Below are 17592 nucleotides of genomic sequence, written 5' to 3' on the forward strand. Positions count from 1 at the left end.
GTATTGTGCTGACTGTTGAGGTCTTCCTGGGCTGTTGTAGATAGATAGATATATAGATAGATTTGGAGAGGGAGAGAGAGATTCACTACATATGGATATACCCATTCTGTCCATATCTGCGGTTTGAACTCCCGTGGAACCAAATCTTCTAGCAACGTTTGACCCGCTTCACCAGACTGCAGTGTATCTATCTTAAGAGTATCTGTCTATTTATCTATCTACAGTGTATCTATCTTAAGAGTATCTGTCTATTTATCTATCTACAGTGTATCTCTCTTAAGAGTATCTGTCTATTTATCTATCTACAGTGTATCTCTCTTAAGAGTATCTGTCTATTTATCTATCTACAGTGTATCTCTCTTAAGAGTATCTGTCTATTTATCTATCTACAGTGTATCTATCTTAAGAGTATCTGTCTATTTATCTATCTACAGTGTATCTATCTTAAGAGTATCTGTCTATTTATCTATCTACAATGTATCTATCTTAAGAGTATCTATCTATTTATCTATCTACAGTGTATCTATCTTAAGAGTATCTGTCTATTTATCTATCTACATACCGGTATCAATCTCTATGTCCTCTACGAATTCAGCTGGGTTTCCGCCTAGCCCCTTCTCCTTTCAGTCTACGTGCTGGTTTTTAATCAAGACTATCTGCGTATATTAGATGTACCTTTTAAAGGTGTATGTGTCGTATCAATCAATTCGATGTTAAAAACCAGGCCAAAATTTAGTCATTATGATAAACTATGGAAAATAATACGATTTGACAATTTCGACGAATTACATGTATATACGATTATTTAAGGAGTACTGGACTGCGTTCAAGATCGTAGCGGCTAGCCTACGGGCTAGGTATGGTAGCTGCTTTGTGCCATTTTACAATGTGTTGTGTTTTCTTTATTTTGAGGTGAAAAGTAGGTAATAATATCATTTTGTAGTCTTTTCGGGTTGAAAAGTTGCTAACTACATGTATTGTTTTGTTGTCATTTAGCCCCGAAATAACAAAAAATACGATGTAAAGTGTAAAATGGCAGAAATCAACCACCATACCTAGCTCCTAGGCTAGCTGCTACGATCTTGGACGCAGCCCTGGTCTACTCAATCTATTTAGTAGTAATTAAAATTAGATGTTAGATCTACTCACATACTGGCTACACAAACGTTTGTGTAGCGAGGATGTGTGTGGATCTAACATCTAATTTTAATTATTCAGTCTACGCGGTGAAAGGAGAAAACGATGAATTGCTAATGCATATTCATGAAGGGATTATGTCTCCCCTCTACCATGGGGAGACATTGTTTTTGTACTTTCTGTCCGTCCGTCTGTCTGTCACAAAAGCTTGTGAACGCTTCTCCTCCTATATATATGGCTTACCAAAGAGACTTGAAAATTTGTACAATGTGTCATTGGCAAGTTCAGATGTGCATATTGGTGGAACGGGAGGATCCAATTATTTTTCTAAAAGTTACAGTGGATCTAAGAGGAGTGGAAAATGTAAATTAGCTTGTGAAAACGTCTCCTATATAGCTTATATGATATATTTGAAATTTTGTACAATGCTTCATTGCCATTTATAGATGTACATATTGTAGGGACAGAAGGATCAAATTATTTCCCTAAAAGTTAAGTGGATCTAAGAGAGATGGAGGATGCTAAATAGCTTATGAACGCTTCTCGTCTCATATGACTTATCTGATAGACTTGAAATTTTGTACAATATTTAGATGTGCATATTGGTGGAACGGGAGGGTCCAATTATTATGTTCCCCAAACAAAGTTTGGGAACATATTGTTTTTACTCTGTTTCTTATTATTATTATTATGTTCCCCAAACAAAGTTTGGGAACATATTGTTTTTACTCTGTTTCTTATTATTATGTTCCCCAAACAAAGTTTGGGAACATATTGTTTTTACTCTGTTTCTTATTATTATTAATTAATTAAGGTCTTCCGTCTCCTGCGGAAGACCTTACTATTATTGTTCGCGTTCTTCTTCTTCATTATTATTATTATTATTATTTTCCTTGGTAGTACACGCGTTTTTCTCAGCCATTTCTCCATCGATTTTCACGAAATTTTCAGGAAAGATGTCTTTTGGTGACGAGACTTTGCTTGCAAAATTTCGTGCTTGACGTCACTTCCGGTCAGGAGTTATCTCTCTTTTAGTGACTTTTTGAAGGGCCTTGTTGTCCACACATCTCCTCCGTTAGTTTTGAAGCTAGAGTCTTGAAATTTCTACACAAGATAGAGTAAACATTTTAGAAGATTTGTGGGGGATTCGATTTTACCGGAGGCGATTTGCCTAAAAGCTCGCCTGGACCTGAAAAATGGATGCCAAAATTTTTCACCGATTTCGGCGATTTTTGACCTTTGATCTCAAATATCTTTTTTTTTGCAAATATTTTGTTAAGACATGTAGAACAAATGTTGTGCACATTTACGAGATCTTTTCGAAAATATCAAGATTTAGGGGCTAGCCCCTTAAATTAGGGATCTAGAAGGGCTCAAAGTCTAGATAAAATATCTCAAAAATCGTTAATATTTTGGTAGAAGTCAAAGAACAAAAAATGTTCATCTCAACAATCCAAATCTATTCATATAAAAATTTAGGTCATATGTTACGTAATAAGGGATTTTAAGGGCCAAAACCATAAATTTTTTACCCCTTGTATCTCGAAAACGACAAATATTTTGAAAAGCAATAAAGAACAAAAGTTGTTCAGAATGATGATCTGAACAGTATGCATATTTCGTTTTTACCCTATGTGGCCCCGTTAGGGAGCTACAGTTTGGCCCCTAAAAATTACTTCTAGAAATAACTCGAGAACGGTAAAGAATTTCTAAATACTTGTTGAACAAAAAATGTTTGAAATGTCATGACCTTTCTTACGATATCAAGCAAAAGGGGCTGACCCTTTAAATTAGGGGCCCAGAAGGGTCCAAAGGTTTATGAGAATATCTCAGAAACTATTAATATTTTGTAATAAGTCATTGAAGCGGAAATGTTCATCTAAACGAGCTTGTTCTTATCAAATCAAAAAGTAAGTCATATGTTACGTAATAAGGGATTTTAAGGGCCAAAATCATAAATAATTGACGCCTCATATCTTGAAAACGACAAATATTTTGAAAAGCATTATTGAACAAAAGTTGTTCAGAATGATAATCTAAACAATATGTACATTTCGTTTCTTCCCTATGTGGCCCCGTTAGGGAGCTACAGTTTGGCCCCTAAATATTTCTTGTAGAGATAACTCGAGAACGGTAAAGAATTTCTAAATACTTGTTGAGCAAAAAATGTTTAAAATGACAAGGCCTTTCTTACGATATCAAGCAAAACGGGCTGGCCCTTTAAATTAGGGGTTCAGAAGGGTCCAAATGTTTTTGAGAATATCTCAGAAACTATTAATATTTTATAATAAGTTGTAGAAGCGGAAATGTTCATCTCAACGAGCTTGATCTTATCAAATCAAAAAGTAGGTCATATGTTACGTAATTAGAGATTTTAAGGGCCAAAATCGTAAATATTTGACGCCTCATATCTTTAAAACGACATATTTTTTGAAAAGCATTATTGAACAAAAGTTGTTCAATGTGTCATAACCTATCGATCAATATCCAAAAATGGGTCTGTGGGCCTCATGGCTCGCCTGTAGAGTCGATTTTTGTCGATATCAGTCGATTTCAAAAACTTGTAACTGGTAAATATTTTGTAAGGACATATTGAACAAAAGTTGTTCAGTTTATCGAGATTTATCGATTGATATCAAGAAATAGGCCTATGGTCCTAATGGCTCGCCTGTAGAGTCGATTTTTTGTCGATATCGGTCGATCTCAATAACTTTTTACAGGTAAATATTTTGTAAAGACATATAGAACTAAAGTTGTTGAGTCTATAGAGGGCTAACAAATGACATCAAGAAATAGGCCCGAGGGCCTTATGGCTCGCCTGGAGAGTCGAATTTCAAACGAATTTCACCACAACTTTGCTTCAGAAGCTTATGATATGAAAAATTGATTATATCTAAAGTGTCTTAAAGTCGGAAACTAAATTGGGACTCATTTGTCTTTTCTTTTTTTTTTAACTCCGAGTGCATCAACAAATCGGACGGAAGACCTACTCGTTGCTCGCAACGAGATCGTGTCTAGTTATTATTATTATTATGTTCCCCAAACAAAGTTTGGGAACATATTGTTTTTACTCTGTTTCTTATTATTATGTTCCCCAAACAAAGTTTGGGAACATATTGTTTTTACTCTGTTTCTTATTATTATTATTATTATTATTATTATTATTATTATTCTTTTTCTCCGGTACTTTTTTGTCCGGTATTGTTCTCAGAAACTACAAAAGGGATCGATATGAAACTTTCCAGGATGATAGTATAGCGTTTGTAGATGTGCATAGTGATAGTCATTTTGTTTGCACGTGCATGCACGCGCGCGCACGTGCATTGCAATTTTGGTACAAAAAAATGGAAAATCAGAATATTGAAGGAAGCGATATAAAACCTAAATAGGATGATAGTATATCATTTGTACATATGAAAAATAATAGTTATTTTGTCAGCACGCGCACGCATGCGCGTGCACGCGCATTCCAAAATTTGTACACTAACTTTGGAATCAGTCTAACTTTTTTGTTGTTCATTGAAATGGCTTGAAATTCATATCATAGGTAGATATTGAGACCCTTAACTGATTTACATAGTCAAAATTACCAATTTGCACGCGCATGCACGTGCGCTTCATTTTGATTGGATAATACTAAAATGTTTGTAACTATCTTATTTATGAAGCGAATGAGATGATATTCACAGCATAAGTAGACAATATGTGTATCTATATATTGGTGTAACAAAAAAATGCCAACGTACACGCGCATGCGCGTGCAACGTTTTTTAAATGTTCAATTTTTAAAGGATGATAAGGTTTTTGTTTTTCATCAAATTCTATTGATATTAATGGTTTAGATGTATCTTGGTACTCCTTACAAATTGCTGTGGTTAGAATTACTGCTCAGCACGTGTATGCACGTGTGCTGAATTCTGATTGGACGATTTTAAAATCGCTATAACTTTCTTATATTTGGTGGAAACGTTATGAAATTCATACTGTGGGTATATGATACAAATGCCTGTTCAACGACATCAACAAAAATTCGGAATCGTACACGCGTGCGCGTGTATGCACGTGCAACACTTTCTTTCATTTCTTGGTACTGAAATGACCATATTGAATGTACTACATGTAATTAAAGACTAAAATAAAATGATTTTTTGCTATAGATTTAAAAGGACATCACTTTTTAATTGGGGGAGGTTTGGGGGAACATATGTAACGGTCCCCGTTACAATTAGAACTAGTTATTATTATTATTATTATTATTATTCTTTTTCTCCGGTACTTTTTTGTCCGGTAGTGTTCTCAGAAACCACAAAAGGGATCGATATGAAACTTTCCAGGATGATAGTATAGCGTTTTTAGATGTGCATAGTGATAGTCATTTTGTTTGCACGTGCATGCACGCGCGCGCACGTGCATTGCAATTTTGGTACAAAAAATGGAAAATCAGAATATTGAAGGAAGCGATATAAAACCTAAATAGGATGATAGTATATCATTTGTACATATGAAAAATAATAGTTATTTTGCCAGCACGCGCACGCATGCGCGTGCACGCGCATTACAAAATTTGTACGCTAACTTTGGAATCAGTCTAACTTTTTTGTTGTTCATTGAAATGGCTTGAAATTCATATCATAGGTAGATATTGAGACCCTTAACTGATTTGCATGGTCAAAATTACCAATTTGCACGCGCATGCACGTGCGCTTCATTTTGATTGGATAATGCTAAAACGTTTGTAACTATCTTATTTATGAAGCGAATGAGATGATATTCACAACATACGTAGACAATATGTGTATCTATATGTTGGTGTAACAAAAAATTCCAACGCACACGCGCATGCGCGTGCAACGTTTTTTAAATGTTCAATTTTTAAAGGACGATAACGTTTTTGTTTTTCATCAAATTTTATTGATATTAGGGGTTTAGATGTATCTTGGTACTCCTTACAAATTGCTGTGGTTAGAATGACTGCTCAGCACGTGCATGCACGTGTGCTGATTTCTGATTGGACGATTTTAAAATCGCAATAACTTCCTTATATTTGGTGGAAACGTTATGAAATTCATACTGTGGGTATATGATACAAATGCCTGTTGAACGACATCAACAAAAATTCGGAATCATACACGCGTGCGCGTGTATGCACGTGCAACGCTTTCTTTCATTTTTTGGTACTGAAATGACCATATTGAATGTACTACATGTAATTAAAGGCTAAAATAAAATGATTTTTTCCTATAGATTCACAAGGACATCACTTTTTAATTGGGGGAGGTTTGGGGAACATCTGTAACGGTCCCCGTTACAATTAGAACTAGTTATTATTCTTTTTCTCCGGTACTTTTTTGTCCGGTAGTGTTCTCAGAAACTACAAAAGGGATCGATATGAAACTTTCCAGGATGATAATATAGCGTTTGTAGATGTGCATAGTGATAGTCATTTTGTTTGCGCGTGCATGCACGCGCGCGCACGTGCATTGCAATTTTGGTACAAAAAATGGAAAATCAGAATATTGAAGGAAGCGATATAAAACCTAAATAGGATGATAGTATATCATTTGTACATATGAAAAATAATAGTTATTTTGCCAGCACGCGCACGCATGCGCGTGCACGCGCATTACAAAATTTGTACGCTAACTTTTTTGTTGTTCATTGAAATGGCTTGAAATTCATATCATAGGTAGATATTGAGACCCTTAACTGATTTACATGGTCAAAATTACCAATTTGCACGCGCATGCACGTGCGCTTCATTTTGATTGGATAATGCTCAAACGTTTGTAACTATCTTATTTATGAAGCGAATGAGATGATATTCACAGCATATGTAGACAATATGTGTATCTATATGTTGGTGTAACAAAAAATGCCAACGCACACGCGCATGCGCGTGCAACGTTTTTTAAATGTTCAATTTTTAAAGGACGATAACGTTTTTGTTTTTCATCAAATTCTATTCATATTAGGGGTATAGATGTATCTTGGTACTCCTTACAAATTGCTGTGGTTAGAATTACTGCTCAGCACGTGCATGCACGTGTGCTGATTTCTGATTGGACGATTTTAAAATCGCTATAACTTCCTTATATTTGGTGGAAACGTTATGAAATTTATACTGTGGGTATATGATACAAATGCCTGTTGAACGACATCAACAAAAAATCGGAATCATACACGCGTGCGCGTGTATGCACGTGCAACGCTTTCTTTCATTTCTTGGTACTGAAATGACCATATTGAACGTACTACATGTAATTAAAGGCTGAAATAAAATGATTTTTTGCTATAGATTCACAAGGACATCACTTTTTAATTGGGGGAGGTTTGGGGAACATCTGTAACGGTCCCCGTTACAATTAGAACTAGTTTTCCTTAAAGTTATAGTGGATCTAAGAGGGTGGAGGATGTAAAATAGCTTGTGAACACTTCTCCTACATTTTGTATATGGCTTATCAGAGTTCATAATTTCTACGTTCCTGCTGATGTTTTTCCTCAATACAATACAGTACATGTAAGAGGGGGAGGCTGCATTTGGGGCACTTCCAATTTGGGAAGCTGGGAAGACATTTGTTTTTCTTAAAAAACTGTATTTAGTTTACTCCCACATTTTTCAACATAGCTTTACTAACAATGCTATTAAACCATAAACTGGATCTGTGTAGTGTAGTAAGTAGTCTTGATCGTGTTGAACACGAGTTTTAGTTTCAACAAAATTTAATCATTTCGAGCAAGTTTCGTCTAATTTGGTAGAAGAACACTCGCATCATTACTGTGTACCATTATTTCCCAATGATCTCCTTAAGAAGTCGGCAATCAGGGAAGTACATGCAGTTAGGGACTGTTTCAAGTGGAAGCAAAAGAGGCAGGGGTGTGGAGCCACCCTAAGGTTTCCAAAAGGTCCAGTAAAAAAAATCTTACGGTTAAGATGAAAATTTGAGAACACTGTAATTCTTTTACAATTCATCACTCGGACGTGTGTTTATTCTGAATGAACGGAACTTAAGTATATACAGAAGTGATAAAACTAGCATTCTTACTCAGGGAATAGGTGTACTCTTTTGAGTATATGGCAGAGACAACATTTTGATCTTAGTCGTAAGATTTTTTGCGAAAATGGCCACAAGTCGGGGATGGGGGGGGGGGGGGGGGGGGGGCGATAGTTCGTGGATTTTCAGCAATCTTAACACTTAAATGCGAATGTCCAGAAATTAGAGATTTACAATAAAATGGTCTGATTTTTAATGTTCGAAATGCTGGTTTCATCATGAAAATTAATGACCAACTGAAAAAAGTATCTACCCTTTTACGATTCTAATTCAACAAATTCTACACGTATTGTGAATAAAGAGTTTAAATAGACATTTTTGGTAATATAAAAAGTATTTACTAAATCTGATCATTACCAATACTTGCATTTTGTGTTCGTTTATTAAGAAATGTTCAGTATTTTTTCATGGGGTGGGGTGGGGTTGAATCTATTTATAATCTGTGCTAAGTTTTACTGAAATTGATTGAGTGGTTTTACAGAAGTTAGAAATGTTACCTTTACGACAACAATTAAGACAGGTGATAGAAAAATTCTCAGAAACACTCACGTGAGCCTGTATAGATCAAATTTACTTATTTATAGGCATTTTCCTGGATCCGCCGATAGACCAGTGAAACAAGCAGTGAACACAATATTACATATATCAAAGCAATCTTTTCAGGTTCGTGAGTTTTCACCTTGAGTAGTGTTTAAATTTGATCACGTGACACGTCAATATAAATAAAGATTTGAGACATTATTCGAATAGACGTCCACCCGTTGAGAACAATGACAGGCTTGGTGTATCTAGCTGTGCTCCTACTTCTGATTCGTCTTCCGCTTGTCTGTTCAGCGTGTCTCCCTGTGAGTATATAACAACTGTTTAACACTTAAATTATATATGACAACCTTGTTTTCTGACAGTTCTAATGCATTCTTTGAGAAATACTAGTATCGTTCAACTTAAATAAAAAAAGATCAAAAACGCCCTCTTATTATAGTTTTGGGACATTTTCCCCTTTTCAAGTCTTGGAATGGGCGTTCATGAACTTTTAAAGTTAGATGTACGTGTTTATTTCCATTTTATTATATATGCGGATGTAAAAGTTAGAGAAAAAAAGCGTTATTCTATTTCAGGACGAGGAGCCTATCGCTGGTGAACATTGGGACAAAGCTCTGAACGCCAGACTCAATGAACAAAGTAAGCACTCTCTCAACATACCTCAGTGGCGGAGGATGTAGCTCCGGGCGCACGCCCTTTTCACAGATATAACCATTTTTATAAAAATATGCCGAAAGACTGCCCTAGACGCCCAGCGGTTTACTGCTCCCCCACCCCCTCGTTCAGGATCCGCCACTGTACCCCAACGAACAATGTGCAGGATTGATGCAGTGGCGGATTTAAAGGGGAGTTAAAGGATTTGACCTGTTTTCAGCAAAGGCCACTTTATGTCAGTTTTTGGGTCTTTAATGGTCACCCACCCCTTTTGAGCGGAAACTGTTTCACACACACACACCCTTTGAAAATTTTCTGGATCCGCCCCAGTGATGAACTATTTTACTGTGGGTGGGTAAAATTAGCTCTAAATGCGTATTACAGATGTATCGATTTCGATCGTACATGTATATATATGTATGGACTTCGATTTTGGGCTTACGAAGGAATAATAATCGTATATATCTCATTTTATATAGTCTTTAAGATGGTTCCAAAAGAAAGAGTGCGTGCTGTCGCTTCTGCAATGCAGGCAGACTTACAGAAGGAGAGAAAGGCCCTGACTAAACTAAGGGAGGTCACAGGTATGCTTCTATTTGCCTGCATGCGCAACAACTCAATATTGTTACAACTAGTTAATATTATATATAGGAGTTTTAAAGCTTATCTTTCAAAATTATTCCAACGATAGAATAAGAGAATTAACGCTACACCTTGTATGCAAGAATAGTTCTATGAACCATAAAGTTTACCTTCATACTTTTCACACACACACACACACACTTAGGAGGAATGCCACACCAAAGAAATTTGATATGGATGAAAAAATGAAGGATATGTGCAACAATATTTTGAAATTGAAAACTTTCAAATTTACTTTATTTAGTCAAAAAATGCAGTTTTAGTGGAAAGCAATCTGAAAAATGTAAAATCCCATGCTGGACTCCATCCCGCGATCTATAGTTCTGTATTCGACATGCTAACCTACATGTACTGAGCTACTCAGCGAGGCAAGGATAATTGAAATGAATAGGCACATATTGCTGATCTTTATATTTTCATCCATGTTTTAAAAGGAAGTCGGTCATTATGACGATGTAGAGTACCTCCTAATGGAACCTCCACCGCTACGGCACTGAGCGCTAAGCATGGGTCTAAAGAGGTATAGCGCTTTTTCTGACGAAACGGCCGACTCTTGAAATCTAAAGGGAAAACACCGGTTTCCCATAATAGATTGGCGTGTTATTTTTAAATGTAAGGCCAACGTTTTTAATGTTTCGTCAATCAAGATAAATAACTGCCGCAGTTTAGCATTACTGACATATGAGTCGTTCTTTAATCAATAAACCATGTTCCCATGTGGAATGATGAACAGTGCAATATTTTCATAGGTGCATTCAATATCACACAACCCTTTTGCATATGACATTACTCATCTCAGTGTTTTTCTGACATGGCTGCAGCACCTTTAATAAATTTCATCAGTTCATTTGCCTTTGGTTGATAGTTTGAGTGTTTAGCTTTGCCTAAATATCATATGGCAGTTGCTACATGAGTTTGTATATTTACGTTTGAGAAGTCAAACTGTATAACAGTTCTTTTCCTCCCTTGACCTATTTTTACCTATTACATGCTGTGCATTTCATTCTGAGCCCCTTTCCTTGTAGTATTTGTTTAGTTTTCGTCAGCCACATTACGGTTTGATGATCCTGTGCACATGTTAGTGTAAACAAACGGAAATAGTGATCTCGGAATAAATTCCTTTTCTTTAAGTTGCAAATATAGGAAGTTATGATGAAAATGACTAATATTTGTTATAATATATGCATCACATTTATAACGCCCCTTCAAGAAAACGACTCCAAAAAAATTAAAGGCAAAAAAAAAAAACCAAAAAAAAAACACCAAACAAACAAAAAATAGATTGGGAAAATATAAAATATTGGACTTGAACTCGGCATGTTTGCTTTAATTGTAAGATTAGCGAGCACCTTAACCACTAGGCCACCCAGACATGTTAGCTTAAAGGTTTAACGTTTGACAGGCTGCTAAATCTCAAGATAGATTTTGAGAACAATTTTTGTCATATTATAGCCATTTTCAACATGAGGGCCACCTTAAACCAAATTTCCTCAAATGTACTTATGTACATCCATACTCAAGTAAAACAATTTCGGTGTTTTATTTCTGGTTTAGGGTGGCCTTTTGCAACAGTTTGCATTTTTTTTTTTTAGGCCCATTACGTTACATCTACTATATATTCTATATAATCACGGTGATCTTTATTCTTATTAAATAAAGATACTATCAACATATATCTTTATTGATTAATTTGGGTAAACACAAGTATAAACTGACATTGTATAGCAGAATATTTGTGAAAAATGATATTCAAGATAAGAGTATTTATGTAGGCGAAATTGCATATCAAGTGCGCTTTACTTCTTTGTGGCACTTCACCTACACAATGAGTGAAAAATACACACGATGCCGAGAGTTATAAAACAAATAGGGACGTAAAACAAACCGTACAACTCACAGGCTGTCCAGCACTCTCTGACAAAAAATAAGGGCTAATTTTAGGGCTAAAATTACGAAAATTTAGGGCTAAAATTAGGAATTTCTTAACTAAATTAGGGCAGTTTTAGACATTTAAATGGTCTTACTTTCGCAATTCTGACAATAAAGAAACTCACAAAAAATACTAGAAGTCCGTGCAGAAAGGATGTCTTCCAGCTATTGGCTATAACCTCAATAGTCACATCTTTGTCACAAAGTCACACGCAATAAACAGCTTGACACATGCATGCAGATTCACTGGTCAGCTTGAATGCGTTTTCAAAATTGCTAGAATAGAAATATATTTCTAAAAAAATAGGAATTGACAGGGAAAATTGGGGCTTTTTTAAAGATTTCCCCTTGAATTTAACATTTTTAAGGAATTTTAGCAAACCTAAAAGAACTAGGATTTTTTAGAAATTGTAGGGCCGTTTGACAGTCTGAACTCAGAAAAATGAGATATCTAACCCGTTCAAAGAAACAGATAAAAAGTACACAATTCTCGTCTGACATTAATTCAATACTGTTATGACTACATATATTCAAATGTCAACACATAGAGAAAATTTGTACTTTAACGTTAACGTCAGACTATTAAAAAATATTTTTTTTTTTTACTTGTTTGAAAATTTTAAAGCATATTATATAAGCATAATGTTATCATTTAAATGATTTGACCTGCTTCAGAAGTTCGAATTGGTCATGAATTTTTTCTTCAGTACTGACCCTCTTTAATGTTTTATTGATAAAATTGTGCGATTCTTAAGTTGCAAAAATATGTTGTAGGTTTTTCTCCCTCTTCAGCCCATGTTGTGATCTTGTAAGGTGACCTTACATTCTTTTCTTAGTTTTACTAGAGAAGATTTTTTTCATTAAGAATGTCTATTATATTCTGATTCTTTGACGATTTATCTCGTCATAGTGATTTTCCCAACTTTTCTTTCTGCTTTTTTGTGTGTGTGTGAGAAGGATATGAGAATTGTCACTCCTCTTATTTCTATTAAAAGAACCTCAAGAAATGTGCTGTCATCAATACTTCAACAGCTAAGTAATCCTCAGGCTTTGCTGTATTTCTAAAATACTGGTCTTTAACATTTTGTACTGCTTGCTTAACTTTTTTTATATACATGTATACATACTGTATTATATACATATAATCAACTACTGTTGAACTTCCAGAGACCACGTCCTCTAATAAATGGGTTGAATTTTAATTCTATAACTACAATAGAGTGATCTGATCTATAGCCTGGCTTGATATAAATGTTTTCTTTGTTTGATCCTCTGAAATTAAAATGTAATTCAGGTGACCTTGTTTTAAGGATTTGTTTTTCTCTCCACGTACAAAAAATGTACATAAACTTTACGATCCGGATTCATGATTCAGTAATGGTCAACTCATTGCATATCGTCCATGACTTCTAATAATGTTTACCTTGCTTTAGGATTAATTTATTGATATTTCAATAATTATAAGTATCAACTAAAGGGTTTAATGTAAGATTTAAAGGGACTGATTCACGATTTCCCCCAAAATTTTGTTTTTCACTTTTGATGATCAGAATCTACTGTCTAATGTGTTTAAAAGATTTCACACAAAAATTAAGGTTATATATTATCACAGAAGCTCATTTTAGAGAGTTCATTTTTTTGTTTTGTAAACAAAGATTGCGGTATGTTTTTGTTTACGAAATTTTCAAAAGAAATGGTTATCGATCCAAGTTTATTATATCTTTTACATTTCAAGCATTCTTCAGGTAAAATGTGTCATCTAAAAGTTAAAATTTGTGACTGCAAAATCTAGTTGCTTTATATTACAAAACTAACATTTCACTGGTGTGTTTATATACATGAAAAGACTTGAGTCTTTGTTTACATAACTCAGATTTAAGGCTAAAATATTGCTTTTATTTTTGCATTCAGAAGGTCAAAATGTTGGCTGTCAACATTAAATGAGTTATATTCTTAATGTTTCACATAAAAATAAAAAATATTTTGTTAAAAAATCGTGAACCATTCCTTTTAAGTCTCCACAGTATATAATAATCATTATCAAATTCTAGAAAGATATCCTAAAAACATGGCGTACCAGCATTTGTCTTATAAACATTGATAAAGACTTATTTACTTTTCCTCAATTGTAAGGTCCAGGGCTAATTTTTACCATCTTTTTTTTTTCTCTCTGAACTTTTAGATTCAAAATTATTATTGAAGAGTATGGATACACCTCTCTTGAGTCAGAAAAAAGAGATTTAACCTGTTCAAAGAAACAGAAGAAAAGTGCATTTGTCTCGTCTGACATTAATTTAATACTATGTCTAATATCTAAATGTCAACACATGAAGAAAATATGTACTATAAAAGTTAATGTCAACATTAGATTATTAAATAAAGCTTTTAATAATTTTTTTTTTTTTTTTATACGTATGTTTGAAATTTTTAAAGGTACATGTCGAAATTCAACTGACATCGCCACATCAAAAGTGATAGAAAATTTAATAGATGGCTGGCTTGTTTACATGTTTTGCATGTACATTGCACTTGTGTATATACATGTACTATACCGTAAACTTTTTTAACATGCCCATTCTGCATATCGTGTTTAATTTATATACATACTGTAGGTTAAAACCGCATAAGAAATACATACTATTTAAAAAATGCAAATGAATGTGATATCACACTGTATGTATTTTGTATGATTTTTCTGGTCCAACAAGAAGTCGCAACATGCATCCTTCCTCGTTTATTGCACTAGATTTCGTTTTCAGCTCACCTGAGCCGAAGGCTCAAGTGAAGCTTTTCTGATCAAAATTTGCCAGTTGTCTGTGAACTGTTCACATTTTCATCCTTTTCTCCAAAACCATTGGGCCAATTTCAACCAAACTTGGCACAAATCATCCTTGGGTAAAGGGCTTTTAAGTTTGTACAAATGAAGGGTCATATCCCCTTCAAAGGGGAGATCACAACATGCAAAAATAGGGTGGGGTTATTTAAAAATCTTCTCAAGAACCACTGGACCAGAGGAGCTGAAATTTACATGAAAGCTTCCTGACATAGTACAAATTCAAGTTTGTTCAAATCATGGCATCAGGAGGTAGGTTGGGGTCACAATAGGGGATCAAAGTTTTACATGGGAATAAATAGGGAAAATCTTTAAAAATCTTCTCAAGAACCACTGGGCCAGAAGAGCTGAGATTTACATGAAAGCTTCCTGATATAATGCAGATTCACGTTTGTTAGAATCATGGCCCCTGGGGTAAGATGGGACCACAATAGGGAATCAACGTTTTACATTGGAATAAATAGGGAAAATCATTAAAAATCTTCAAAAACCACTGGGCCAGGAAAGTACAAATTTACATGAAAGTGTCCTGACATTGTGCAGATTTAAGATTGTTCAAATCATGGCCCCCGGTGGTAGGATGGGATCACAATAGGGGATCAAAGTTTTCCATACAAATATATAGAGAGAAAATCTTGAAAAATATTTTTCTCAAGAACCACTAGACTAGGAAAGTACGAATTTACATGAAAGCTTTCTGACATGGTGCAGATTCGAAATTGTTAAAATCATGGCCACCAGGGGAAGGATTGGGCCACAATATAGGATCAACGTTTTACATACAAATATATAGGGAAAACCATTAAAATTTTTCTGAAGAATCACTAGGTCAGTAAAGTTTATATCCAGTTGAAAGCTTCATGACATAGTGCAGATTCATTTTTTTCCAAATCATGGTCCCCGGGGGTCGGTTGGGGTCACAATAGGGACCAACGTTTTACATGCAAATATATATGGAAAATATCTAGCTATGGGCCAAGGTGACTCAGGTGAGCGATGTGGCCCATAAGCCTATTGTTAAAACATGACTTTAAAACAAATGTATCACCTTGACGTGAGTTATATTCGTTTGTGTACTAGTAGTCTTTACATTGACTTATAAACCAGCAGGTTCGATATGCACACCTTTTGGCATGTAGGTAATGTTACATTATCTTTATGAAACTCAATAGACTTTACAGCAAATAATATGCATCACGTGCGCTGTAGCACAAAATGATCATTTTGTTTTAAAAATATATTCAAGCATCCGTACGATTTAAACTTTTTATGGTGGCATACATGTATATCTGCCCCTACATGCAAGATAATATATGCAAACATGCAAGATGATCATGGTGACATGCAAGTTGCCAATCATTTTAGAGAATCTGATTTTAAATAATATTGGTAAATTTATTAACAATTTTATGTCACTGTACGTCCAAGATGCAATATGCATGTAATTATGTTGATGTGACTTGTTTATAACAATATGCTATATGATGTAGAAATGTGACGTATTTATGTCGACATACGAGTTAAGTCGATATGCAGCATCTGTGGTAGCTACAGAAATGTAGCTCTCTGTTAAAATATTGAGACACAGCTCTGATCTGTCCCAATATTTTCTCAGAGCCACAGTTCTGCAGCTAAATAATTATGTGGATATGCGACTTATGTCAAGATATTTTATGTCAACATGCAAGATCAAAATGGCCGATTATCATTTGATCTTAACATGTCGCATGTTGACGATAATGAGTCGCACCAGAATGGGACTAACTCTAATCATAACAAATAAACTGGTGCGTTCCTATACTGAATATTCACACCAATCTTAATTATATACAGTAGATCATTCAATATGTAACAAACTGCCTTCATAAACGGACCGTATATTATGATATGTTAGTTTTAGTAATCGTGCGGGGAATTCCAAAACTCAGTATGAGCACCAAAAACACTATGTATATTGCTCCAATGCACGTATATTTGGTACTAAAAGTTTCAAATTCAGTCTCTTTAACTGTGACATAAACCGTCTACAAACATCCCCGTATATCAGTATAACCAAGTCCACCCGATAATGTACATGTAAGATATCACCAAAACTCCGAGGTGATTGAATATTGTTTAACGTTCCGCTCGTGAATTTTTCCCTCGTATGAAACGTCATCATAGCCGCGGTGAAGGACTGCTTACTGCTTTAGGCCTATGGCCCTTGAGCAGGGGTGGGCCTTTATCGTGCCACACTTGCTGTGACACGGGACCTCGGAATTTGCTGTCTCATCCGAAGGACCGCCCCATTTACTCGCCTCTTCCGAAAAGCAAGGGGTACTGAGGACCTATTCTAACCCGGATCCCTAGGGGACTCCGGGGTGCGTGTATTTGCACAACATGCACTTGCTACTGAAGAACAATGTTACAGACAGCGTGACGGACAGTGTCATGGATCGTGTACAAACTACATATACACCGGTAGCATGCGAGTTAAGAGAGTAATAACCGCTTCGAGAGTTAAAAAGAACTAAAACTGCCCTGAGTAAACTTTATATCGTATAGAATAAGTAGAAAATACCTTCACATCTGAAATAAATGAATGCATACCATGTTTGCAATTCATTTTTCTTTACAGACCCAGTCGGAGAAAATTTGAAACTAGACCCCGAATTTCTTGAAAATCTGGTCAACCTCACCCATATAACCAGGTTTGACGTACACAACACAATTATTGGAGGTAAGTATGAAGGGAATCTTGCACCTAACTTCCCGCCGGAACGCTAAATACCAATAATTTTGGTTCCGGTTTTTACTTTCTAA

General features: G+C 35.1%; 1 protein-coding gene across 1 annotated transcript in view; it reads left to right on the forward strand.

The window, feature by feature from the left end:
- The first annotated feature begins 64 nt into the window (after positions 1 to 64).
- The window catches only part of LOC130048396 (uncharacterized), a 21820-nt gene continuing 4292 nt past the window's right edge, over positions 65 to 17592 (forward strand). Inside the window, exons 1-6 of the mRNA XM_056145052.1 lie at positions 65 to 183; positions 8774 to 8852; positions 8940 to 9034; positions 9308 to 9371; positions 9866 to 9970; positions 17408 to 17509. Of these exons, the coding sequence (XP_056001027.1) occupies positions 8960 to 9034; positions 9308 to 9371; positions 9866 to 9970; positions 17408 to 17509 (346 nt within the window). The 5' untranslated portion in view covers positions 65 to 183; positions 8774 to 8852; positions 8940 to 8959. The remainder of the gene's footprint in view (positions 184 to 8773; positions 8853 to 8939; positions 9035 to 9307; positions 9372 to 9865; positions 9971 to 17407; positions 17510 to 17592) is intronic.

The sequence above is a fragment of the Ostrea edulis genome, chromosome 7 (assembly GCF_947568905.1).
Source record: "Ostrea edulis chromosome 7, xbOstEdul1.1, whole genome shotgun sequence".
In the NCBI taxonomy this organism is placed as follows: Eukaryota; Metazoa; Mollusca; class Bivalvia; order Ostreida; family Ostreidae; genus Ostrea; species Ostrea edulis.